Source organism: Columba livia, chromosome 5 (assembly GCF_036013475.1).
Source record: "Columba livia isolate bColLiv1 breed racing homer chromosome 5, bColLiv1.pat.W.v2, whole genome shotgun sequence".
Lineage (NCBI taxonomy): Eukaryota > Metazoa > Chordata > Aves > Columbiformes > Columbidae > Columba > Columba livia.
The window spans coordinates 41026278-41052004 of NC_088606.1; the positions used below are offsets into that span (position 1 = coordinate 41026278).

The following is a 25727-nucleotide window of genomic DNA, read 5'->3' on the forward strand; positions in this document are numbered from 1 at the left end:
TCGGATGATGAAGGAAATTTTATTTTGTTCAGGGTAGGAAAAATAACTCCCCTTCTGGAACTCCTAGTGTGTTTAATCCTTAAAGGTGAATACAGGATGTTGTGAGAAGCAAATATGCCTCTCTTGAGAATGAATCCTGTATCACTCCAGAAACTATTTACCTAATAATTTTAATTAACTGTCTCACTCAACAAGTATTTACTAGGTCATGGTTCAGCTGATATAAAAATGTGAGTTCAGGTGTTGTTGGGCAGAGAAGGCCTGACTCACCAGTTGTGAATTATGCTCCATTCTACTTTGTGTTGCTGCTGTTTTGCATTAAAGAAACAAAATTCCTTTTCCCCCATACTTCCCCAAACTCCTCAAGAATCTAGGTGGAAAAGACATTTTGTTGTGACATGGGATGAAAGCCTAAATATTTTAGTTTTGTTTGAAGCTAAACTAGACTTCTTTACTCCTATTTTAATTTGGTTACCAAGGTAAAAAAAAAAAAATGCAAGTCTGATAGTGACAAAATTGAGATGCATTCCTAATGATGTAGACACTTAAATCACTAACTGCTTTCTCTACCAAATCTTACAGGTAAAGCTGGTGACTTTTTGACCTCTCAGCGGCCTTGTCTCATAACGGGAGAGGGTCTTGGAAGCCAAATGAGTGAGCAGGAAGCTCAAGCTATTCACAAAGAGAACTTGGAGAAGCTGCAGTCCATGTCTGAGGAAGAGATCCTGCAGGAGCAGAAAAGGCTTCTGGCTCAGCTGGGTATGTGTTTCTCAGCATGAACTCTAGAGATGGGGAAGTTTACTGAATATATAGGTGTCCTGAAGTCTTACCAAATTCACAGATCAAAGATGGGAGCTTCCATGTCATGTCAGTAGCTTATGAATAAGAAGTAGGGGTGAAGGAATTAAAGAGCATTTCTTTCTCAGTGAGGGAAGGCTTAGTGTAAGTCTGTCTTGTCTCCCCTTTGCTGTGGGATAAGATGGTCCATGCGCGCTCTTACTTTGCATACCACATACCTGGTTACATATACATGTATTGAGGTCCTAAAATGTAGTAGTCTGAAACAGATAAGAATGAAAAGCTGTTCTTAGGATGGCTGTAGCAATGCTGAGGTGAGAGAGAGCTCTTGGTCTTCCCTACCAAAATACGTAGGATTGGGCCAGAACTGTCAATACCTGTACAGGGAAAACATGTAGGCATGTGAGAGATTGCAATTCAAATCTGTACTTGGTAGAGCAGAAAAGCTTACAACTAGTCATGAACTTTTTGAAAAAAGTTTTTCAATTATCTGGCTGTTGAGTACAGGTGTTCTGGCAGGGCTCTGGTCTGTGGTTTGGAGCCCACAGTGGTGCTCTGGGGATGCCTGTCACAGCTGGTGACAAGATGGGGGGCAACACTGAGTGTGGTATGTTTGATAAGACTTTGTGTGATCTACAGCATTATAAAACTTTTTGTGTTGGTTTCAGTGATTTTGTGTGCTCAAGAAGATGGGATGTACAGATGTAGGTGGCAGACAAGGGTTTTTGAAATTCTCATAATTTCAGATTCTCTAGCGTCAAATCTAGGTGTGAGTGGCGTTTTAGATGCATAAGTCTCTTGTGGGTTTCACTTAAAGATCATATTAATGATCTTGACATTGCAAGCAGCATGGGCATAACTAGAAAGGTGGCAAAGGAGCTGTGCAAACTAATTGCAGACAGAATGTTAAGGTACATCCTTCATTCAGAGAGCTGAGTGCTCCAAACTACCTGAAAAATGTCTTGTTTATATACTTTCTTCGTGACTGATTTTTGATCTTTGCTCCTTGTCCCCACCATGCTGTCCTTTGGGATATTAGGGAAGTGTATACTTAGGGAGTTTAAAAAGGATAGGATGTATTTAAAACATTTTTGAACAAAAGATTATTTTCTAAGCCAGTGTATTTGTTTATATGCTCTATGGGTTAAAATTGTAGCTCTTTCAGTCTTTGAGGCCTTAAGGAAAGTGGGAGTAATTCTGGCATTCCTGAAATAGCTGTGGTTAGGGAATTATAAATGATGAAGCAACTGCTAAACTAACTTGCTGGTTTATAGATGAACTTGGAAACTGGACAGGCACAGAGATGTGGATTTAAGAGACTTTTTCTGCATATTCAGGAACATGAATAATTTGTGGGTGTTTAATGCTGCCCATTCTCTGAATTAACCTCTTAGTTATGACGTAGTAGAGACTCCATGGTGTGGAGTATGAGGATGGGCGGGCAATTCCATGCTGAGCAGTGTCTTCAGGGTCTTATTGTTAATGCTGTTCTGGTTTTGCCCATGGAGACTCTGGGCAGAGGTAGGCTTACTTTCTGATATAATCAGTGACTTGTTTGTCACCATTGGAGTGAAACGGTGAAATAATGAATACAATCTTTTCTTTGATGTGTACAGTGAAGTGTGAGAAAGCACAAGCTCTGCTTGCATTCTGGAAAAATAATGTGTGCTTTAATGAGACTGGGCTGAGGAGGGTTTAACTGCATCATGAGGAGAGTGTGTAGCAATCACAGGGGTGGGATAGATTCCTGCATCCTCTTTGAACTGTTTCAGAGATGTGGGAGTCATTTCCTTATTGGAATAACTTCTCTCAGGTACAGAGCACTTCTGAATTGCTTGTCCTTTGTCCTTCAATGAATAAATAACCAGTGCAGGTGTTATATTCTGTTACTTTATACATCTCTGACACTGCTTAGTGGAGTGTCACTGTACATTTTAGAAGCTTAATGAATAGGCCCTTACTGTTCACCTCTGGCATAAGCATCTCTACACCATTTTCTAGATTAAGAGTATTTGAAGAGAAAGTGTGCTCCTTTAAAAATGACGTGGGAGATCTGTAGCAGATCTGAAAGTAAATTGATGATCATATGACATTTTCCTTTTTTAGAGTCATAGAAATATTATCTGTCATTCAAAACATCCCTGCCTCTCAAATGTTGTTCTCCTCCGAAGCATGAAGAGAATGGCCATGTCTGTTTTCTGGATGTTGTCAGATCATAATTGACTCTCGGGATGGTTAGTCAGTTCAGAACAAACAAGATCTCCTAACATAATATCTAGACCACGCACTGTAGCTCTAGTGCAATTCAATGAAGAGCAGGTAATTCTTTTTGTGGTGTCTGTTACGTGTGTTCTCGTAGTGTTCAGATTGGTGCCACTGAGCAGTCTGCAGGCAGGGTAGGCAAACTGTCAGGTTCTTACCATAAATCACATACCAGAATTCTCTCCACCATGCATAGTCTTATTTGGATGTGTCTTTTCAGTGGCACTGAGGGGGAAAGAAACAATTATCTTTTTATTTGTAAGCTTGGGAGAATAAATTCATTTTTTTGTGCTTCTTTTACCTTGAAAACCATTTTTCAGCTCTTCCTCTGGTGTTGTTCCACTGGTCAGTTGTTCCCAGCTTATATGCTCAAGAGGTCATGAAATAGTTAAGTGCATCAGTTTGAAGTGATGGTACAGAAGGAGCAAGCGTGTGGAATGGGAATGAAAAGACTAAAACATAAATAGCAGGAGCTATAAGCATATCAACTATTTTGAGACTTTCTGTCACTTCTCTGTCTGTCTCTTTGTCAACACTTGCAGATTCCAGTTTAGTTGCTTTCTTAAAGTCACGACGTGGTGGCAATGAAGGCCAGAAAAAGGAATTTAAAATGGAACAGAACAGATCGGAGGAGTTTGTGGAATCTCTGCCTGTGTCTCAGCATGATGTTGGATCATCTCTTCCCATGCAGGTGTCAGGTCTGGAAGAATCTCTAAGGAAGGAAGAAAATATGAAGGTAGAAATCACAGGTAAGAAACAAAGTGCATGTTGTTAATGTTCTGAACATAAATTAAGGTTTATATGGTGTTTGCATTAATCCAGAATCGATTGATGTGGCACTTCGTTAGTTATCCAACTCAGAATTTTATCATGATATTAAAAAAAATACATATACTTTAGGTTGAAGAAGGAACATCTCTGTTATTTCTAGTTGGGGTCCCTAAATTAGAAGGGTGATATACAATGTCACAAAGGTGAGCTATTTAGTGGGAGGTCTTGCTTTGATTTTGAAGTTTGTTCTGAGGTCTCTGAAGTAAAAGTGTATTTTAAACAGTAGGCATCATCACTCTTCTGTTTAGTCAGGAACAGGGAAACAGGAGAGTGCGGTAGTGAGATTCAGCTGCTGCTTGAATACTTTCTTGTGAGACTAGTTGGGGACAAGAGGGTGTTGGGTAGGTAAGAATTAGTGATTTGCTCACAGGCTGGCTTGGAGATGACAGTTAATCTCACTTCAGGGAAATTGCTCATATAACACATTTGTGTCTTATCATGATGCTGCACTTGATGGTCCCACTCTGTGGCTTGTGTCTCAGAGCCCACACAGTGATTTCCACAGGATATGGTTCCTCTGTGCTGTGGATGGAGGGAAGTATTAAGGTTAGAGTGTTGTTCTGCTTTTTTGGAAGAATTGTACAGAGCTGTTGCCTTTTACAGTCATACATTGAGTATTAAAGAGTTCTGTTGTATGAGGAGAAAGCTATTTTATCCCCAGCAGCTAGAGCAACCCATATATTCTCATGGCAGAGAAAATAAGTGTTTTCCCCTTACTTTCTCCCTGTTATTGTTGCTTTCTCCTCTGCAGTTTTTTTCTTCTTTTCTTTAGCCATTTCTTCTTCTGTGTGAGTTTAGGCTCCCATTCATCTCTTCCCCACACTTTTGTTCATAGCATGTCTCTCGTTAGCATGCTTCTCTTCCAGTTTCATGTCATTTTTTGGCTGTCTCCATCTCTTGATCCTCTCTTTTGATGCATTCTTTGTGTCCCAGTGCAATGTGCAGGCTGATTAAAGAGGTCTCTGAATCACTCCTGGATTTCAGCTTGGTGTTTACCAGAGATAACAACCGTTTACCATTTTCTTGATGAGAGGGATGATTCTGTGAGTGTATATGTGGGTACACGTGCAGGAGAAGGAAAGCTGATTAGCCTCTAACGAGGAAAACACTTGAAAAGTCCTTGTGCTGTTTCTCCCCAAGTTTTATTTTTCCACGAATCCATCTTAATCAAAAGGACTATTTTTAGTTCCAGAACAATCGAGTGCACAAGTTGCACCAGATGAAATGACATTCTTTTGTTTGCCTGGGAGCAATAGAAGTGGGTTGTTCAGCCTGTAAAGACTGAACAAGATCATAGTAGTGCTCTTGGGAACAGCTCAGTGTTCAGAGCATCGTGTGCTGATAACATCTTTTGCTTCCATGGAAGACTGCACAGGAAAGGAGAAAAGCTTTCCCAGGACATTTGGAATAACAAGGAAAGGATGAGCTGGATCACAGTTATAAAACCCAGGGAAGCACCTGAGTTTATGCCTGCAGCCCATCTGGGCCAACAGGAGATGTAAAATATTAATTTGACATGAGCACTTAGTGTTCAGTTTTGCATCTGTTTGTGCTCAGAAGGGAAGTCAGCATGAATAACCCAGCAGAAATGGTCATACTGAGTTTTCCCAGGGAGAGGATGATGACACAAAGTAATGGGATTGCTCAAAAATCAAACCTGCCTCTCCAATGAGATAAAAGGCTACTGTTTCTAATAAGATAGTAAAACCTTTTTCCAGCAACCTGTACTCTTATCAAATGGAAAAGTAAATTCTGGCACCAAGACAAAGGGGGAAACAAAGCAGGAAGGGAAGAGGTTGGATGGTAGCCTTTAATATAACCCAAGTCTGAAAAAGTTCAGGACAAATATTGCATTCACACTGTCAGCTTGTGTTTCTGTAGAGGGATTTCTCAGTAGCTGAACAATCTGCTGATGTCTTGGAATATGTATCCATCTTTTCTTGTTGGCAAGATCATCGTAGTAAAGGTCAAACTAATACAATGATTAACTCAACCCTATCAGTTTGGAGAAGGCAGAAACAATTTGTTGAGTTACAAGTGTCAATAGATTTCATTTTTCTGCTAATTTTTATTTCCTCTAGTTTTGCACCTACTACCCACAAACATTCTACTTTCTTACATTTCATATGCTTTTTCCTTCTTTTGAATTGAAATGTGTGCTGAGCCTTTGGCTGAAATTCTGTGGAACAGCTTTCTGGCTGGGGAAAATAACGCTGTGCTTGGTTCCTTGCCTGACTCAATACTACATTGATCTTAAGGATGAAGCTTCATCCTAGGAAGGATGAGTGCCCTTCCTGAAAGTTTATCTGCTAATTCAAGGAAAGTAAAAGGTTAGGTTTCAGTCCAGTTATCAGCAGGAAAAGATCTGCTGAAAGAAGAGCATCTCAGCGGGACCCATTGTTCCTTGCAAGAGCAGACTAGAGCACTAGGATTGATAGTTGCAATGCAAATAAGTTCTAGGCCACTCCAGCAGGAGTGATGCTGCTGCTGTTCATGCCCTCAGACTTGCCTGTTCCTGTCCTTAGAAGTGTCCTCACTTGAGATAGCAAAGACTTCTGAGCTCATCTCTCTTCATGTTGCTACGGTATAGTAGCATTACCTTTCCTAGTGTTCGGATTATTTCCAGTTACATGTGTCCTATCCCTTCACTTGTGAGATTCTTGCACGTCCTGATCTGTGTCTTTCCTAGGGCAACTGTTGCGATGTCAGGCATAAATATCTTGTTTCTCAAATTCTTCTAGTCAAAGGTCTTTATATAGTTAAATCACTGATTTCTTCCTTTAGTACTTGCATCTTTCAAATTCTTATTCAACTGCCCAGCTTCCCCACTGAGCTGTTTCTCAAGCAAGCTGTGTAAATTTTCAGCTGTTTTGATCTTCTCTTTCCAAGCTGATTTCCTCAGGCCTTTAGAAGGGGACACAGAATGAAGAGCAGCGTAGCAAATGTGACAGGATCATGAACAGTAGTGTTTGTGCTCTCTCCAGTGTATCTAGGCTGAAATCATACTTGCTTCCAATAATTTGCTTGGACCACTCTGCATTAATACCTTCGAGTCATTTCACACCTCCCCTAACACATCCCTCCTTGGATTATTTTAGTTTGCTTTCTCAAAAGTAGGGCTGAAATTATTTTTCTGACCTGGTTCTGATCACTTGCCATATTTATGTCCTGACTTCTGTTCAACTTCTCACAAATTAGCCTTGTCTGTGAATTTCATTACAGTGCTGTTTACTTCCTCTTCTAGCTCTCATGAAAGATGAAAACAGCTTTAAACCTTTGATGTTTATGCCTCAGCTAACAGTCGTTTGAAAATTGTTGTCTTCTTATTTTACATGAATCCTATATTTGATGCTGTCTTTAAGCCAAGTAGGTTGGTAAAGAGGGAATAGTATTTTCTTCATCCCTGCCTTGGAAGGTAAGAATGCCATTTTTTATCGCCCCGCAAAGATGATGATCTGCCTGTGAAGCCCAAGAAGGAATGGATTCACATGGACAATGTGGAGTTTGAGAAGCTGGAATGGATGAAAGATTTGCCCTCACCCCGGCAGAAGAAAACCAAAAAGGTTTGAATGCAGAAACTGGTGTTTTTCTTGTTTGTGTCTGGATCATGCTTCTAGCAGTAGCAGTTTTGAAGACTTTAAAACCTAGTTGTCTAGTTACTCGGTCTGTAAGATTTCATCAGTTTTCCCCAGTTTCTTCCACAGGCTGGGATGATATGTGGCCAGTTCAGTCTGTAGTGCTCAGGAGAGCTTGAAAGTGAGTCTAGCAACTGTAATTTGGGATGAAACAGTTCTGAAAGCTAAGAAATAAGGAAGGAGTGGAGAAGATTTTTTTTTTTTAAGAATTTTTGACCTGACCTGGGGAATTTTTGAACTCTTACCTTGCTGCAGTTGATGCAAGAAGTAGTATTTTAAGTGATGAATAGAGTGGAAGACAACAGAAATAATCTATTTCTCCCTCCACACTTTCATTGTAGGGAATGCAAGCTCGATTCAGTTTAAAAGGAGAATTGATCCCTGCAGATGCTGATTTACCAACACATCTGGGCCTGCATCACCATGGAGAAGAGGCAGAGGTAGGTGTCATACAGTAGAGAGGGCACACCCATTTCCGTTTTCTGTATTTGATTTGGCAGACTGCTTTTGTGTTGAGGTTTTCTGGCGACAAAAACCTTAGGAAAGTGCAGATGGATCATTTTCTTTTGAAACAAGCTCCTGAAGAGCAGTTGGGTCTGCGTGCATTAGCTGCTTTACTTTCAGAAAACTCCACTAACGCTTTTTCTCTGTAATGCCATTAAGAGTCCGTAGTGTTGGGAAAAGGTGCACACACATCCTTTTCTTAAGTTCAGTTTTCTCCTGTCTCATCGATGATTAGAACCTCTTCTGCAATTGCTACAAAGCATTAAACTACATTGCATTGCAGTTTATCTCCTGTTATGCAGTATTTTACAGTTAATCTTACTTTAAAGAGCCTATTTTTACCTATTGCTGAGGTTATGTGTGGATTTTTTTTTTTTCTTCTTCTTCCTGTTCAGAGGGCTGGTTATTCTCTCCAAGAGCTCTTTCATTTGTCTCGCAGCCAAGTTATTCAGCAGAGGACACTGGCTCTACAGGTCTTGGGTCGTATTGTTCAAAAGGTAAGTCACTTTCCATGGAATTTCTCCCCATAATCAAGTTTCTGGTAGATCAGGGCCCAGATTCTCTGGTCCCAATTGTTTGCTTTCTACTGTTCAATGAAGGTGAGTAAAATCACCAACAGGGCATTCTTTTTCACTGAGGATCTATCTACTGTTAGGAAAGTTAAATGTTGGGGCATAACAGATTGAGTTTCGGGTTTCTCTGGAGGGAGGTGCTTCCAAGTGTTGTTCAGCAGCAGTGCTGCAACTTCAGTTCTGTAGTTTCTTTGGACACAAGTTTTTTTGGTTTTTCCGTGTTGTTTTTGTGACAAACCTATCCTTGGCAACGACCCTCTCACTCCTGTTGTCTGAGCCAGCTTCATGATGTGCTTGTTTTGTAGGAGGTGAGAATGAACCAGCCCACTCTTAGAGCAATGTGCCAATACATAAAACAAATTAATATCTACTTCTGTGCACATTTCCACCTAACTCTAAGGGGAAATGCTAACATGCCTCCAACAGCAGTGGAGGCAGAGAAGAAGAAACAGTGTGGTTTTGAGAAGAACAATGGGGCAGAACAGGGTGAAGACAGAAGATGGGTGCAGACTTTAGAAGGAAGGGTTTCCTGAATTAAGGAACTGGAGTTGTGTGCCTCTGTAGAATGAAAGAAGGAGCAAATAAAGAAAAAAAAATGACCTGCACACAGTTTGCCTGCTTTACAGCAGAAATGCAAGAGACAAACACACAGAATGTTGAGATGTAACCAGCTGAGATGAGACAGCTTTAACGCTGGCTCTGTGTGGCATACATTTCAGGCCAAGGCTGGAGAGTTTGCTTCCTCCTTGAAGGGCAGCGTTCTGCGTCTGCTGCTTGATGCTGGGTTTCTCTTCTTGCTCCGCTTCTCACTGGATGATGCAGTGGAGAACGTCATGGCAGCATCTGTTGGTGCTCTCCGGGCTTTGCTGGTGTCACTTGATGATGAGGTGAGACAATCATTACGTGCCTGGGTTTGACTTCATGCTGAGCTGTTTACGGGAATCAGAATGAGAAGATGTGGTAAATAGCTTGAACAAAGGCTTGCTGGATGGGTTAGCTTAATGATCAATAGAACACCATTGCTGTGTTTTGGGACAGACAAGAGAGTGTGTTATCCCAGTTTGAGAGTCTCAGATGTCTTTTCTCCTGTTTGAACTACATGTGCAGACTGCTGAGGTTCTCTTCCTTTTGACATCTTTGCAATCTGCATCAGGCTACAACTAATGTATGTGTGCAATTCAGTTTTTCACTGTGGCCTCTTATGTGGTTGGCTTCTTGCGTTGTAGTTTTCCTGCTTCTGAACAGATTAAATATTCTCCCTGCGTTCCCTTATACCTCATAATGATGCTGTTTTCTTTTTTTTTCTCATTGTCTGTTTTCTGCTGTTCTAATGTGCTTCTCTTACACTGACTAATACCTGTTTTCACCTTCTCCTGTGTCTTTTTTTCTCCTTGATGTTTTTTCTTCCGTTAGAAGGTTGTAGCCTCTTTTAGGTATTCAAAGATAGTAGAGAGCCCCGAGCAACAAGGTTAAGATGTCTTCCTGGTTGGACAGAAGCAGCCCATTATAGGCAAAGTGTGCTGTGGACGGCGTTTCACGTTCCTTCCGTGAGAGCTGCTCCTATGTCAGGCTGCAAAGGGGCCGGTGATAGAGTGGGTACATCTCAACTTCTTCCAGGCCTTTAGAGCTATCCCTAGTGGGGAGGCAAGAGAAATGAAGGACTGGGTACTGGGTAGCATTCTCCACATCTTGGTCCTTTTCTAAGCTATGAACCTAATGATGTCCTCATAGATGAGTCCTGCCCACCCATGATTGGTAATTATTCTTAAGAATCAACTTCTTAATGTGCTTTTCTTTCTTCTCATATTACTCTGGTTTATAACCGTCTGCAGTGCTCTGATGCTCAGATCAAAGCTTGTGGTATGACATCTCATACAAGTAGGGATTTCTGACTCTCGATGACAAAAGCAGCATTGTGAGTGTTGTGTCAGTGCATTTTCTCATTTGGAGAGTCCTTCCTAGAGTCTCTTGCTGCTGAGTTTCAAAAGGTCTGTTGAGGGACAGAGCTGGAAGTCCAGCCTTTTGCTCCAGGATTCATAGGACAAACAGGCATTATCTCCACTATAAACACAGAAGATCAACACACGTAAAAATCATGCTGTCTGAAGGTTTTGTTCATTGATCAGTGGCTATGGGAAGGAAGTACCTTTCTCACTTGTTTCCTTTGGAGACCCAGACATTCTGTCTTATGCTTTTCCTTTTCTCGGTGGAAGGAAAGCTATAGTTCCAGGCTTGGTATTCCAGATGGATTCATAGCTTCAACCCTTAAAGTCAAGCCTTTTCTGACCGTGTCTTTCACTCACCAACTTTGTTTAATGTTGCACTTTTTTTTGTTGTTGTTGTTAATGTCTGGTAATAACTTGTCCTTCCTTGGCACTTCATTGGAAATTTTTGAAGGCAGCTCAGGGTTTAGTTGAAGTCTACTACTTTTCGCACTAAGTGTGATAGTTATTTCTGATTGCCAGTTCAGGAGATGGAAGTTTAAAGTAGTCATTAAGTAGTGCAAATGTTTGATTTGACTATCTTTTATATTTTAAAACATTTTGGGAGAAGTAGGTCTGCTATGGGAGCAATCCCCTCTCTGACGAGTTGAAAGCTCACCTATTGCAACATTGTCCTAGGACCTGAGACTGTCCGACTCCGTCATTAGCAGTGAAGAAAAGAGGTTTTTTTATTTGATGAAGCTGCAGGGTGTTCAAAGAAAGGCCAAACAAACATGAACAGATACACCAAACAGTCTTTATTTTAATGTGCCAGTTTTTACATGATCATTCTGTATTATTTATGACCTGAGTTCCACACAGGTCCAGAAATGGGACTAGACCAAATAAATGCCAAATTTCAGGTTAACTTCTAGAGCCTTCGTGGTTTATTTATTTTTATATTAAACATTTTTCAGTTAAGCTGCATTTCTGTTACCTGTGTAGTGAATTTAATTCACCTGACAGTAATTGCTTTTTGTGGTTTCCCAAGGGTGTGTGGGTCATAGGTTGAAGTCAGTTGCCTGAAAAAGCATTACATTCTGCCTGTACATGTTTAGAATACCCTTTCTTGTGCTCCTGTTTTCCTGGGGTGAGGTGGGAATAATAAAAAAAAGAGCATTCTGTAATCAAAAGCATCCTTGAAAATGTTTTGTCTTCCATGATTTCTTTGTGAGAGTCTTATTTTATGTGCTTTTACTCTCCTCATAGAAATATCTTGATTGGACTTTTTCATGGTACCAAGGGATGGCTGCATTCCCCTTTGTCCCCAACAATGAGGAGGAAGAAGAGGATGAAGAGGAAGAATTAAATGGAACAGAGAAGTCTCAAGATAAAAAATTGAAGGATGAAAACAAGCCAGATCCAGATGTGGCCCGATATGATGTTGTAAAGGTAAGCACAGAGCTAGACCTGAAATCTTTTTAGGAAAATAGGCTCTGCACAGTGGCTGTGTGTGTGCTCTTGAAGCATCTGTCCTCCTGTGTATGCCTTTAAGAACATTCTGAACAAGAATTAGAACTCTTCCCTGGCTGTTGGTGTTATGTTTCTGTTGTATATTACCAGGAGTGTAATTTTATTGATCTCTAAAAATGTTGAAACTTGACCTGTGTGATTTCAGTATCATTAAGTATTTAAAACTTCATCCAGGGAAACTGGCAACAAGTACACTGCTGACCTTGTAAGGCGTGCTCGAAGGCTGCACACAGACATGATTTTCAAGCTCACTTACTTGAGCTAAAAGCGAAAAGGTTCTAGCCACTATTAAAGTGTCTGTATACACTTTTGTAAAGTTAAACATGAGCATTACAGCTAGATAGTTCAGAACTAGTTAGATTTGTACAATGACATTATTTTTGTAATTGACAAAAGCTGGCTACTTAGCACTTCCCTAATTTCATTCTTCGTATTTGCATTTCTTAGGTAAAGAGTTAGAGCATTTGGAAGGAATTCCTCACATATTTAAGCCGATACCCACATTAGTGATAGGAGACCTAAAACCAGAAATCTTTATCGCAAACCCTCGTGGAGCTAATGCGACTCTCTTGCCTGCTGCAATCATTAAAACCTGTGATCACATCACTTGATCTGTGTGCTTGAGCCTATTTGAATGACCCTGGTTAAAAGCTTCACTGGGAATATGAATTACTGTACTTGGGCATCTGGTCTCATTTAGAGGCTTCATGATTTGTGAGGTGAACTGCGAAGTGGCTGAAGGAAAGAAGCCAGAGAGTCATGGTCAGTGGGGCAGAGTCCAGTTGGAGGCCTGTATCTAGTGGAGTGCCTCAAGGGTCAGTACTGGGGCCTCTATTATTCAGCATATTCCTCAATGATTTGGATGAGGGTATAGAGTGTACTATCAGCAAGTTTGCTGATGACACTAAGCTGGGAGGAGTGGCTGACACACCAGAAGGCTGTGCTGCCATCCAGTGAGACCTGGACAGGCTGGAGAGTTAGGCAGGGAAAAATTTAATGAAATATAACAAGGGCAAGTGTAGAGTCTTGCATCTGGGCGGGAACAACCCCAGGTTCCAGTGTAAGTTGGGGAACGACCTATTTAGAGAGCAGTGTAGGGGAAAGGGACCTGGGGGTTCTGGTGGACAGCAGGATGACCATGAGCCAGCACTGTGCCCTTGTGGCCAGGAGGGCCAGTGCCATCCTGGGGTGTATTAGAAGGGGGGTGGTTAGTAGGTCCAGAGAGGTTCTCCTTCCCCTCTACTCTGCCCTGGTGAGACCCCTTCTAGAATATTGTGTCCAGTTCTGGGCCCCTCAGTTCAAGAAGGACAGGGAACTGCTGGAGAGAGTCCAGCGCAGGGCAACAAAGATGATGAAGGGAGTGGAGCATCTCCCGTATGAGGAAAGGCTGAGGGAGCTGGGGCTCTTTAGCTTGGAGGAGACTGAGGGGTGACCTCATTAATGTTTACAAACATGTAAAGGGTGAGTGTCATGAGGATGGAGCCATGCTCAGTGACAACCAATGGTAGGACAAGGGGTAATGGGATCAAACTGGAACACAAGAGGTTCCACTTTATTCTCAAATAAACTTCTTCTCAGTAAGGGTAACAGAACACTGGAACAGGCTGCCCAGGGAGGTTGTGGAGTCTCCTTCTCTGGAGACATTCAAAACCCGCCTGGACACATTTCTGTGTAACCTCATCTAGGTGTTCCTGCTCTGACAGGGGGATTGGACTAGATGATCTTTCAAGGTCCCTTCCAGTCTCTAATATTCTGTGACATTCTGTGATTCCGTGATTTCAGATGTATTCTACTAGGTGACACTGTTTAAAAAGCTTAACAAAAGAGTTGCAGACAGAAGAGGTCAGATCAGTTTGTGATTCTGGAAACAGTTGCCTGTTTCAGCATAATAGATTTTAGCTTGTTCCAAGTGGCCCAAACTCAGCAGATATTTGTGATTAAAATTTTCCACTGTTACAGTTGTTGTGAAATTCCATTTCACACCTGCTTATTGGCTGTTAAAACCCAATTACTCCACACAGTTGGAAAAATGAGTATTTAAACTAGCAGCTGAACTTAGGCCTGGAAATACAATCTTGCTTGGCTACAAGTTTTAAAAAGTATCAGTACTACAAACTCAGGTGTTGGGGAATTGCCTTTTCCCAGAACTAGGAATGCATTACGCTGTTGCTTAAACTGAAGATTGGTTTCCTAGGACCACCACTGTTCATGGTCTTCTGCTCTGTGGACCATAAAATAAAAATCACATAATTTCTCTGCATCTCTCTTCCTGCAAAATAAGACTGATGTCTGTTCTCTGCCTCTCTCAACTTTCTCTGCTGTAACAGGTACTGCCAGACAGCGCTGCGTTAGTTGGAGGTGGTGTCTGGCCAACATGATTCAAGGAGCATGAGAACCCTTTTCAGCCACTTTAGGATTTAGAAGTCTTCATAAGGAAGCTTGTTTTCCTATTCCCTGTTACTTACAGTTTCATACTCTGGAAAACTCAAGTATCCAAACTGCACCAGTGGTCTGATTCAGAACAGAAGTTCAGTTGTTCCTGCTCTCCTGAGGTAGCTCTTGCTCATTTGGTAGCGTACTGGCAAATCCACAGAAACTTCTCTCTTTGTTTCCCCACTTGTAATTTTAAAGCCTTTTCTCTGCAGAAGGTTCAATTGAATCTGCTTTTGTCTTCCAGCAACTGCAGTGTTCAGAGATCAATCGTTAAGAGTATAATGGACTTTCCAAATTTTTGTTTTTCCTTTCAGGGACTTTTGAGGACACGGATCCAGCACCGGCTCAGGTACATCCTAGAGGTGGTACGACCTGTTCCAACAGTAGTCCTGGATATACTGCACATCCTCACCCACATAGCAAGGCACTCCTCTGAAGCATGCAGCCAGGTAAATCTCCCATTGTGCGGGAGCTCCATAATGGTAGAGAAAGGTTTGAAAAAAGGGAAGAAAGAGGCAGGTAAAGTTATGGCACAGAGATTAGACAAGCGTGTGTGTTTTGCATATCTGTGTAATTGCATAGTTGGTTATTTGTGGTGCTTGCTATTTCTCTGCAGCTGCTTGACTGTCCTCGGTTGGTTGAGACCATTGTCAGGGAATTCCTCCCTACTCATTGGGATCCCCAAGTGGCTGAACCCGGGTGTTTACTTACCAGCCTCCATGGAGTTGCTTGTGCCACTGCAATGAAGTTCATCAGAGTGTTGGCATCTGGAGGACGAAATGCAACAGCGAGGCTGGTGAGTGATTCTCAGAAGAGCTTTCCTGATTACAAAGGCCTTTATTCTCTATGCCTTACTTTCTAAGTAAAAGAAGAGGATTAATTGGAGGCGAATCCGAGGTGAAGCTGAAATAATAATTGTGAAGAAGGTGCATATGTGTGATTTGAAGGAATTGTTGACAGCATCACAATAATAATGCCTTCTGCTGTGTACCAGTAGAAGAGCTGTCTCAGGCTTGTCTCAGGCTTTTTTTTTTTTATCTGATGCAGTTATGCAAAATCACATAGCACAGCTCAGTGATACTGAGCAACAGCAGCTGTTTAGAGCACACATTGGTGTGTGATACTCTGTACTCTCCTGTGTTCTGGTGATAGGCAGCTTAGGACTGTATAAACCAGAGATGTAATTGCTATCCTTGTGCTTTCCTGACATTCATTTGTCTTAATAACTGAGGTCACTTATCAGTATTTTTAACCCCTCTTATCTACTTCTGGACAGGTTTTCCACTTCAGAGATAATTGCATTCATTCGTATAGGTCATCACACTGTGCTATAAATGTGTAACGTCTATGAAGAGCAGCAGCCATTACAATGCAATGAGCACCTTGTAGGGTTTTTGGTTCAGTATTGTTAATAGCATCTAATAAATTACCATCCAGGAAATTGCTAATATCAGCAGAAGAACACCAGTCTGTCTATAAAATACATAGAATAATGTGCTGATAATGGATAGTGGGATATTTAAAGGCTGTTAAGTGGTACTAGGTACATAATAGAAAATCTCTGAATATTACTCTATTTCAGGCTTTGTATACTCCAGGTATGTCAAGGCATGCAAAAATCGCTTATGAGGTTCCTGCCACTCAGGCTTTGGTTCTGTTGAACTCTCAAATGACCTGTTACAGGCACTTAAACATGGGAATGGAAGAGAATAAAAAACTAAATCAAAATCATCAATGTAGGAATTTATTTTAGCTAACAACAAAATTCTTCCATCTTCCTCCTCTGGAAGTAAATTTGACTTCGCCCCCTCTTCTGTAGGAGGGGTGTCAGAATTCATAGTTTGATTCATCAGCTCCTTTGCTTTCTTGCTGGTGTGCATTGATTTTCCTACAACGTGTCTCTAAAGCATTTGAATTTTAAATTATCTATAATATGTCCTCGTGTTGTGAAAAAAACATTGTTAGCTCATTTGTTTAGACAGAGTGCATACAACCTTTCGTATGTGTGGGAGAAGGAGAGAGAAGCTCCTTTTCATGGTTAAGCAAAAATACCCAGTTGTTGGGGAGGATAAAAATTATTTCTAGAGAACTGCAAATGAGTCATGTCATGCTTAATTCAGTGCTAAAATAACCTCAAAACATTTCCAAGGCATCAAAATTCTATAATCTTATAAAATTAATAGGCAGGAGGTACCCTTTTTGTAAAATAAACACAGAATTGTAGAAAGATTTAGATTGTAGGGCCTCTAAAAGCCATTTATTGTGACCTCTCAAAAAGAATATTGGCATCAATTCAGTACTTTTCTATACATTGTTTTTCGTAAGATATATCTTTAAATGTAGTCTTGACTAATAGAGTTCTATTTATGACTGCTTAAAGAAGGATAATTATATTTCTTAAAAATCAGTTAAATGCTGCAGAGAACATCCAAAACAGGAGTGTGTGTGGGTTAGATAAAACCCTGTCGGGAATGATTTAAGTGTAGTTGATTTGTGTTAGGAATGGATTAGGTAACACCTAGTCATCCCTTCCAGGAATATTTCTCTCCTAATAGCCATTGACCATCTATTGGTTCTTTGGAGTACGCTCCTTAGGATTACACAAGATAAAGATAGATTTGAACAGTGCAAGAAGGTTAGAATGAGCTGAATTGAAAAGTGCAGCTCTTTTGGCGTGTCAGAGTGATGATCTAATGCTGCATGCAACTGCTGTCACTCATCCCTTTGTCTTTTTTGGTGTGCATTCTTGTTTGTTCCATTATTTTGCAGCTTAATAAATTTGAAATGAAAAGCCGGTTAAGTCGATTTATAGCTGAAGACCCACTGGATCTGCCCCTGCCGAGGGAAGAAGCTGTCAGGCTGAGCGCGGAAGCCTTCCGGCTGTGGGCTGTGGCGGCTGGTTACGGTCAGGCCTGCGATCTCTACAGGTAGCGTCCAAAGCTGGAGAGCTGGGGGTGGAGGCGCCACAGGGGAAATGGACGTCCTGTTCCAGAGGGGCAAATACAGGCATCTCCAGGCTCAGTCTCTGCTCCCTTCAGGGAGTCTTGTCTCCCGTTCTCTGGCCTTTTGCAGTAGAACTCACAGTTCCCTAAAGATATTTGTGTTGAGGATCACCTTTTTTCTGGTTTTCCTTGATCTCCTGTGTTTAAGCACTGGTATTCTGTTGTTTCTTCTCTGAACTATGGGAAAACCCCCTAATGTTTTAGGGCTGCATCTTTTTCCTTTTGAAGGCATGAATAATATGTGCTTGTGTGACATCAAGACACATAGTTTGCAGCACACATAGGATTGAATCTGATGACCTAAAGGCAGACTGTGGGCAGCCGTCACCAGCATGCGTGCCAAGTGAGGCAGGCTGGTGCAGGCAAGCTCCGCGTGCTGCCTCCTCTTTCACTTCAGTACAAGTTCTTGTGCTTGACCATCAAGGTCTGCACTAGGATAAGTCTGACCTACCTCAAGCGTTGAAGCTTCTTCTTGTAATTGCGCTGACTTGGAAGCACGGGGTTGGCTATAGAGTTGCTCTGAAGAGGAGTGAAAGGGAGGCCAGTGTTAGGTTTCAGAAGGGACATTCTCTCTCTGCAACGGCATTTTGTGTTCTCCAGCCCAATCAGTTATATTGGTTAATAAAGAGTAAAACTATATATAATTTTTAGCACTGTAAATAACGTTGAGGAAAGAGGAACAGCAGAAGATTCCTTAAATTTGCATGATTATAACTGTGGATACTTTGAGAATTTGAGAACTAAGAAAGCAAGAAAAAAAGTAGTTTTTCCAAGATATTATCAGAATGCTTGGAAGCAGAGTATTAGGTAGGTGCCATTCAGATTGATTTGGAATGACAGTATTCTTCCCTTGTCATCTTTTTTTCATGTCCATTTACTTTTGTTATTTTGGTTGTGGTGGTGGTTCTCAATCTTATTTTAGTAATCTTTATAAATATGTGATGGGATGGTGTAAAGAAGATAGAGCTGGATTCTTCCAGTGGTATGAAGCGGAAGTACAAGAAGTAATGGGCACAAATGGAAATACAGAAAATTTCAATTGAGCGTAAGAAAAAATGTTACTGTGAAGGTAATCAAAGACTGGAGTGGGTTGCACAGGGAGATTGTGGACTCTTTGTTCTTGAAGATATTCCAAATCCATCTGGACACGTTCCTGGGCAAACTTGCTCTATCTGGCCATGAAGTTGAACTATAAATGATCTCCAGAGACCCTTTCCAACCTAATTTCTTCTGTGATTCATACTATAGGGATCTCTACCCTGTGCTGGTGAGGATACTGCAGTCCCTGCCTGAATTGCTCAGCACTTGCCATGGGAACAGCCCTATGCTTGAGTTGTCTGTCCAGCGAGCTACAGCGGTGGTTACTCTGCTGACACATGTGACGCAGACAGCAGGCTGCACAGCAGAGCTGCAAGCCAAGCTGAGCAGGTAGGCCCTCTCTGTCACCAGTTCTGCATATCTGAGTAGTTTGCATCTTGCCTTCCCTTTCTTTGGTTTGGAGACCTGGCTATCACCTTTTTTTTTTTTTTTTTTCCTTCATTTTAAGTGATTTACTGTCCCACGTGTGAATCCCTGCATAGTGGGGTGTATTGCCTCTGACACAGGGTCAGAAGGCATGTCTAGTCTGACAGCTGTCTACGTACTAGCCTGGTAAGAGGCAGAAGTAAAAATGTGCATTCAGCTGTGGGGCAGAAGAGCAGTGTTAGCCAAATGCTCTGCTGAAAGGAGCTGGGAAGTTCCTTTAACCTTCCTTATGGGGAGAAGAAAGTAACCTCCGTGAGGAACGGAGGAAAGAACCTCTATGCAGAGACCAAGATGGGTCAGAATTAAGAGGTTGGTTGTTTTGATAGGCACCAAAGCAGTAGGATTTGCTGTAGACACAGGTCCTTCTGGTGAAAAGCAAGAAACTTTAACTAAAGCTGGATACTGAGGTAGTATGTCAGATAAAACAGAATATTGCAGGTTGAGAAACTTCAGCTTTCATGAGTAGATTCTGCATTCATCCTTTCTGCCTGGATTGATTTGGTCTGGTCTGTGGGAATGTGCAAAGACTGTTTTCCTCTGGTGGCTGTTGACAGGTACCGCCTTCTAGACTAAATGCAGCCTGAAATCTTGCTATTAAAAATGGTGATTTAGAGAGATAATTGTTTCTGAGGCATGTTGGCTATCCTGTGTCATTGGTCCATTGTGTTTCAGTAATACCTCTGAAGATGGTGAACAGATTCCACCTCCTCCAGTAGCATGGAATCAAGTGTCAGGCCTACAGCCCTTCATTGAGACGGGTCTGAAAAAAATCCTTCAGGAGATATCCCAGACAGAAACTTGGCAAACTCTCCAGCCTCTCACCACAGCTTATATGATCTATTTGGGAGTTTATTACAGTGCTTGCAGCCAACAGGTAGGACCTGAAAATGCAGAACGTCTTTTCATCTCACCAGCATCAGCTTCTGTGTTACCTCTGAAAACCTGATCTTACAGGCAGTACTGAAAGAGACAGACATTGAAGCATCAAGCTGAGGACTAGATTTTGTTGACCACAGCTCATATCTAGGCTGCATGGCATTTGGGGTCAGATAGGTCTGCTGATCCTTCATGTTAGCAGTGCCAAATATAATTGTCTTCCTTTCTTCCTTTGGGCTCAAAGTTTCAATCAGGGTATGTGGTAGTGTTGCAACTGTTCTGATTTACTGCAGAGATCCAAAGCACAAAGCAAATACGACCTAATTTGGTTTGGCAGTCCTTTCTCCTTGTGGGCTAAATCAAGTTGTACAATTTTGCATTTGCTGTGGTCTGAGAGCTTACATGTGAACAATGACACTGCAATGATCTGGCTGGAAGGCTGAGTGTTGAGGGTCATGCCATACGAACTTCAGACAGGAAACAATAAAGATAAATTTATTTGCTGCCCCACTGACATTCAAGGTCAAATTCTGTAACCCAGTTACAGTTGTATTACGTGACCATCTTCTAAAGTGAGTTTTCTAAACTGGCACATCAGTGTGTTACTATTGAAGAAAAACATCATGTACTTCAGCTACGTTAAAGAGTCATGTTCTAAATATAAATGCAAGTTTCCCCTTTGCTGCCCAGCTGACATGCCCGAGTTTTGACCTGGGAGAGCTGGTTTTGGGGCATGGGGGTAATTTAATGGCTATAGTTATTCACACCTTTTCAACTCCTCTGAAACTTGCCCAAAGCAACTGAGTTTGTTAGTTGTGGCTGTGGTAGAAACTACGAGTATCTTTCTAAGATGTCTTCAGTGCCCCAAAGGTTGGTCTTCATATGCCGTCTTTAAGGCCTGAGCAGTAGAGGATGAGGATAACCAAGAGGTTAATACTCCTTTTCAACCTTTATAGATATTGCAGAAGAGTGGCTGACAAAATAATTTCTTAAGTCCTTGAACTGTGACAGAAGATTTTTTCATTTCCACTTAAAAAAAAAGCTCAATCATCTACCTGTGGTTAGCTAATCTGGTTAAAATTTAAAAATAGAACTGCATGTAGCACATTTGAATGGACTAGTGCAAAAAAAATCAACTTGTATAGTAACTAGATGAGTGTATACTGGGACCTTCTTGGAATATTTTTGTGAGATGACTAAGAACTAAGGTTAACATATTCATGTAGATTTTACTGATTTCTGGAAGGGAATTTCACCGTGGGTAAAATTAGATTTTATTTTATAGAAATGAATATTTCTGTATCCTAAAGCATTCTAACGAAGGGAAAGAACATTAAAATTTGCCAGCATGTTCCTTCAACCTGGAATATTGCTTACTAGGGTTGGAAGAATTTGGATGGTTCTCTAAAACCCACAGATCCTGCTCTGTGCAGTGTTCATCCACAGTCATGCTTCAATGGGTAGGTCAATCACACTTTATGCAGTTGATATATCTATCTATCTATATATTTTTATTTTTTTTTTTAAATATATAATTTTGTTTTGGAGACACTCATGGTGCCACTCAGTTTTCTCAAGGTAGTTCTGATCACCTTTGTGTCATCTTCAATTTAAAAGGAAAGATCAGCATGTAGCTGGTATGGGGAAGGGTGTTTAGCCACTTTGGGCAAGTTTTCATATAGAGAATCTTGATCCCAAGGATCCCATACCTTATTTCCAGACAATTACAAAATCTCTCTGATAATTTTAATACTTGAGTGTAAGAACACCTTGAAGTCTGGCAGTGGGGCCAGCTCTAACCTGGAGCAGTACCACTATGTAGATTATGTGGTCTGGGAAAAAGATAATAAACACAGAGAAAGCAATTAAATCAACCTTTCTTTTTGCCCTCACTGGAATGCCTTCGTTCACCATCTTTTCTTGTCTTTCTCCATGTCACCTGCAGCCATCAGTCAATCCAGTTGACTACTTAGAGGAACTGGAACGTTTGACGTCTGAGGTGCTGCAGCCCCTTCTCAGCCAGCCAGCCATACACAGCATGTGGGACTTGCTCAGGTAAAATAATTTCACCGCTAAGATGCTGTTGCCAGACACTAAAGGAGCCTAATTTCTGTACTGTGTGGCAGTTTTGCATCTCCCATTTCTTTCCCCCGTACATATGTGTCCTGTATGTGTGAATTAGAGTGTAGCAGGGCTCTGTCTGCACCCTGCTTTGTCCTCTCTCCCCTCAGAGCAAATAGCACGATGGCTGCAGAGGTTCTCCAGTTCTTCCTTTCCTGCTGGTTCTGCTGCATGGTTTATATCTTTTCCCTTCCCTGTACCTGTGGTTTTTTCATATCAATTTCAGATTAATTTTAGTCACTCTTGGCTTTGATTCTTCTTTGGTTTCATGGGTTTAAAAAAAAGTAACATCGAGTCCCTCTTACATTGAGGAAGTGAGTGTGTATGTACATGTACCATTCATGTGCTCTGTGTGATGCTGCCTATATAAAATGATTTAAACTAGACTCTCATCTTTAAGCTCCTGCAGAGCTTCACTAAGGCCTTGAAAGCCCCTGCAGGAAAGTGAAAGGCCATATACCAAACGGTTCTTTCAGACGTTTGGATAACATAAGCATTGTGTTGGGCTCTGGGAGTTGTTCGGCACTGCAGATATTCATCTTTGCTGTAGAGGGAGCTTTGCTACTAGCCTGTGATCAATCCTCCGGAGAAAGCGGAACCTAAAAGGCCTAACTTGTGGTCAGGGAGACAGCCTGCTGCTTCTGAGAACATTTGATATAAGGGCCCTTGAAATCTTTGGGTTTAAGTGGTATTTGAATGGTCACCAAACAATTTGGCCCATGTTCTTTCATGACTGAGAACTGAAGTCTGAAGCTCTTAGCACTAAAGGTTCCAACACAAGGACACTCATTAGACCCTTTCCTGCCTGTCCCTGAGGTCTGAAAACAACGGGTTTGGTCAAACTGTAAAAGCCCATCAGCAAGAATTCTCCTAAGCTGATCTTAATGTTGGCTGGTAAAAATGAAGTGTCAACTAATCTCTGCCTTAATATTTTGGCAATCTCATCTAAGCATTCTGGGCAGGTTAGGGCCAGGAGTTCAGGGTGCTCTGTGAGCCCCAGATGTGTTGATGCATCTCCTACAAGGTAATGCCAGTGGAACGAATTGCAATGCAATGGTCATTCTTCCTTTTACTGGTCTTGCCTGTAGAGACATGGTGTGTTTCATGTCGACCCCGTAAGCACTGCTGGTATGGAAAGTTCTAGTTTTGCCCACAAAAAGTGAGCACACACACCAAGAGTGGTGTGCGTGGTCATTGGCACATACATTAAAGCTAGGTTCTTTCTGAATAGACTTTAAAATTATGCATTTCATGAGTACGTATGGAGCAGCATTTTTGCAATGTCCATTTTAGGTATAAGCTGGCCTTTTGGCTTTGCCTGCCAATTATTATTGAAATGTCTTGCCTGTGTGGACAGCTTTATTAGCCTGGTTTATGTATGTACATGGGGAAGTGTGTATTTTTATTTATTTATTTATTTTTTTCAATCAAAGGCTTAATGCTTTCAAATGTTTGACATCAGAGGTGCGTCACTGCCTCAGTATTTCTGCATGTCATGAACAATTTAGCTGAAGATGAGAGTTCATGACAATTTACTGGTAGTAGCTTGTGTGGCAACTGTACTTACTTGACCAAATGTGATACTGTTTTTTTTTCTTTCACAGTCTTCAGGGCTTCCATTTTACTGTGATGTGTGGCACAGTTCAGATAGTAACATTCCTACAAGACTATTCTTCAGCAGTGTAAGTGCTTTTGACCTGACACCTCTCTTTATCTATTCACACAGGCCATGTTCTGCTTTGTGCAACCCTCTGTCCTGTTCCCCAGCACCAGAATCTGTCTTCAGCATTGCGTCTCTGAGTTGTGCTGGAGGCAAACCTCCTCTAAGCCTCGTTGGCTCCAAGTCACCTTTTCCCTTCCTCACTGCCCTCCTGTTTCTCATCAGTAGCATCACTCACATTCACAAAGGCCTGAGCAGCAAGGTGAGAACAGACTTTTTCACTGTAAGTTCAAGGTGAATTATGATATACTTGTGAGGGAGGTCCATATTTGTATCTTTCCAGGCTTAAGAGTCATGTTAGTAGGACTAAAAAGAAATTGTCATGTATTTTCATTTTAAAAATATCAAAATACTATAGAGAGAAATACCCCAACTTTCAGAACAGGTGGGATGAGGATTTGAAAAGTATCTTCTGTCTTTGAATTCCAATATCCAGTTGACACTGGGAAGCTGGATTTATAAAACAGGTGATGAATGATGATGACGTTTAAAGGATGGATTTATAGAGAGCATTGAGAAGAGTGAAATAACTGTTTGGCTAAGTGCAATAAACTAGCTGAGTGTCAGAGGAGCAAAGGAATGATTGAAGGGTATATAACAAAAAGTTGAATAAAATTAAACAGGAGAATGAGTGCTGCAGTAGCTGAAGAGGTTTTTTTTCACTTCTGGTTGTCCTGAGTTTTTGGAATCAGAGAGTCATGGAAGACTGCAAACTGTGAAGAGGAAATGGCAGAGCCCTTGAGAGATGGAGTACTTAGCATAACTTTCTCAGAGCCTTCTACAGTCCCCTTATGTTGAATTAGCTAACCAATAACTAGCAGGAGTATCTGGCCAGATGAGAGAGAAATGTCTTAAGCCACTGACCAGACTTCTGCTTCACAAAGCACTATGGAAAATATAGGCAGTGACTATTGGTTACCTGCAGTGGGGGGTGGTCATGATGGATGCAGGTGAGCCCAGAGGCAGAAAAGCAGATATTTATCAGGCTATTTCAAATATCCCTTTTGGAGTAGTCAACAGGAATTCTCATGTGAGAGGGTAGGGGGTAGTCCTTGAAGAGGGTTTTATTTTACTTTCCTCCAAGCATGGACTTAGTAGTCTTTGTCTCCACTTCTGATTCCTTTATAGTACACCTCTGTGCTGGGCATCAGAGGCTTGAAGGATTATCTGCATCAGAGCTGCCAGAATGGACTTCCCTCTGTAACATCTTCATCTGCGTGGATCCTGCGCCACGAGTATCACCTGCAGTACTTTGTGTTAACATTGGCTTGGAGAATGGTATCTTTATTAGTCCTTTATTAGACTTTACACTTCTTTCACCCGAGGAATTGATTCACACTGGCCTCTCTACCTTGGTGTGTCAGACTGGCAGCTTGTCTTTGCATCCATCATCTTTCTTATCTCTGACTTGGGTCTGGTGATTCTTCAGCTGTCTTCTATGCCCCATTAGCAAATAATATCTTTACAGTTACTGATGTGGGGATTTAGATCCAAAATACTTTGGCAAAATTATACTTCTGCCTGTCTTTGGGATAGAGTGAGAACAAAGTTTTCAATTGTGCTGCTAAAAAAGATATCTGACTGTTCAAGACAATCAGGTGTAAGCAGAAAGATCTCAGTATGGACACTGACTGTCGTGGCAATCTGCCTCAGTCTCTGACTTTCCAGTGAGATCTGTATCTCTGTTGAACTTTCTGTCCTTGTTGATTGCCTTGACAAATAGTACAGTGCTTTTACCTGTTGTTTTGTTTCCTGTACAGGCAGGCACTTGTCCGGATTATGCCCAGCATGCCTCACTCCATCACTGTGTTGCCATGGCATTGCTAAGCCGGCTATTGCCAGGGAGTGAGCATCTGGCTCACGAGGTCCTACTGGATCTGGCCTTTAATCCAGAGTTTCTTCCGTAAGCTTTGAATTTTTTCCTTTCTATAGTCTGGAACGTGGGTATACTTGGGAAAATTGAAAAAGGTCACATTGGCACTGCAGTTTTGTCA

General features: G+C 41.4%; 1 protein-coding gene across 9 annotated transcripts in view; it reads left to right on the plus strand.

The window, feature by feature from the left end:
• The window catches only part of RPAP1 (RNA polymerase II associated protein 1), a 43576-nt gene that overhangs the window by 9958 nt on the left and 7891 nt on the right, over positions 1-25727 (plus strand). For all 9 annotated transcript variants that reach the window (XR_010473013.1, XM_065064591.1, XM_065064590.1 and 6 more), the window contains 16 exons: positions 583-759; positions 3603-3809; positions 7339-7454; positions 7868-7966; positions 8426-8527; positions 9322-9489; positions 11794-11976; positions 14805-14939; positions 15107-15286; positions 17260-17417; positions 18741-18920; positions 19689-19890; positions 21838-21947; positions 23740-23935; positions 24862-25011; positions 25494-25636. Coding sequence is in view for 8 of the 9 variants with exons in the window: in XM_065064591.1 (XP_064920663.1) it covers positions 583-759; positions 3603-3809; positions 7339-7454; positions 7868-7966; positions 8426-8527; positions 9322-9489; positions 11794-11976; positions 14805-14939; positions 15107-15286; positions 17260-17417; positions 18741-18920; positions 19689-19890; positions 21838-21947; positions 23740-23935; positions 24862-25011; positions 25494-25636 (2506 nt within the window). In the remaining variant the exon portion in view is untranslated. The remainder of the gene's footprint in view (positions 1-582; positions 760-3602; positions 3810-7338; positions 7455-7867; positions 7967-8425; positions 8528-9321; positions 9490-11793; positions 11977-14804; positions 14940-15106; positions 15287-17259; positions 17418-18740; positions 18921-19688; positions 19891-21837; positions 21948-23739; positions 23936-24861; positions 25012-25493; positions 25637-25727) is intronic.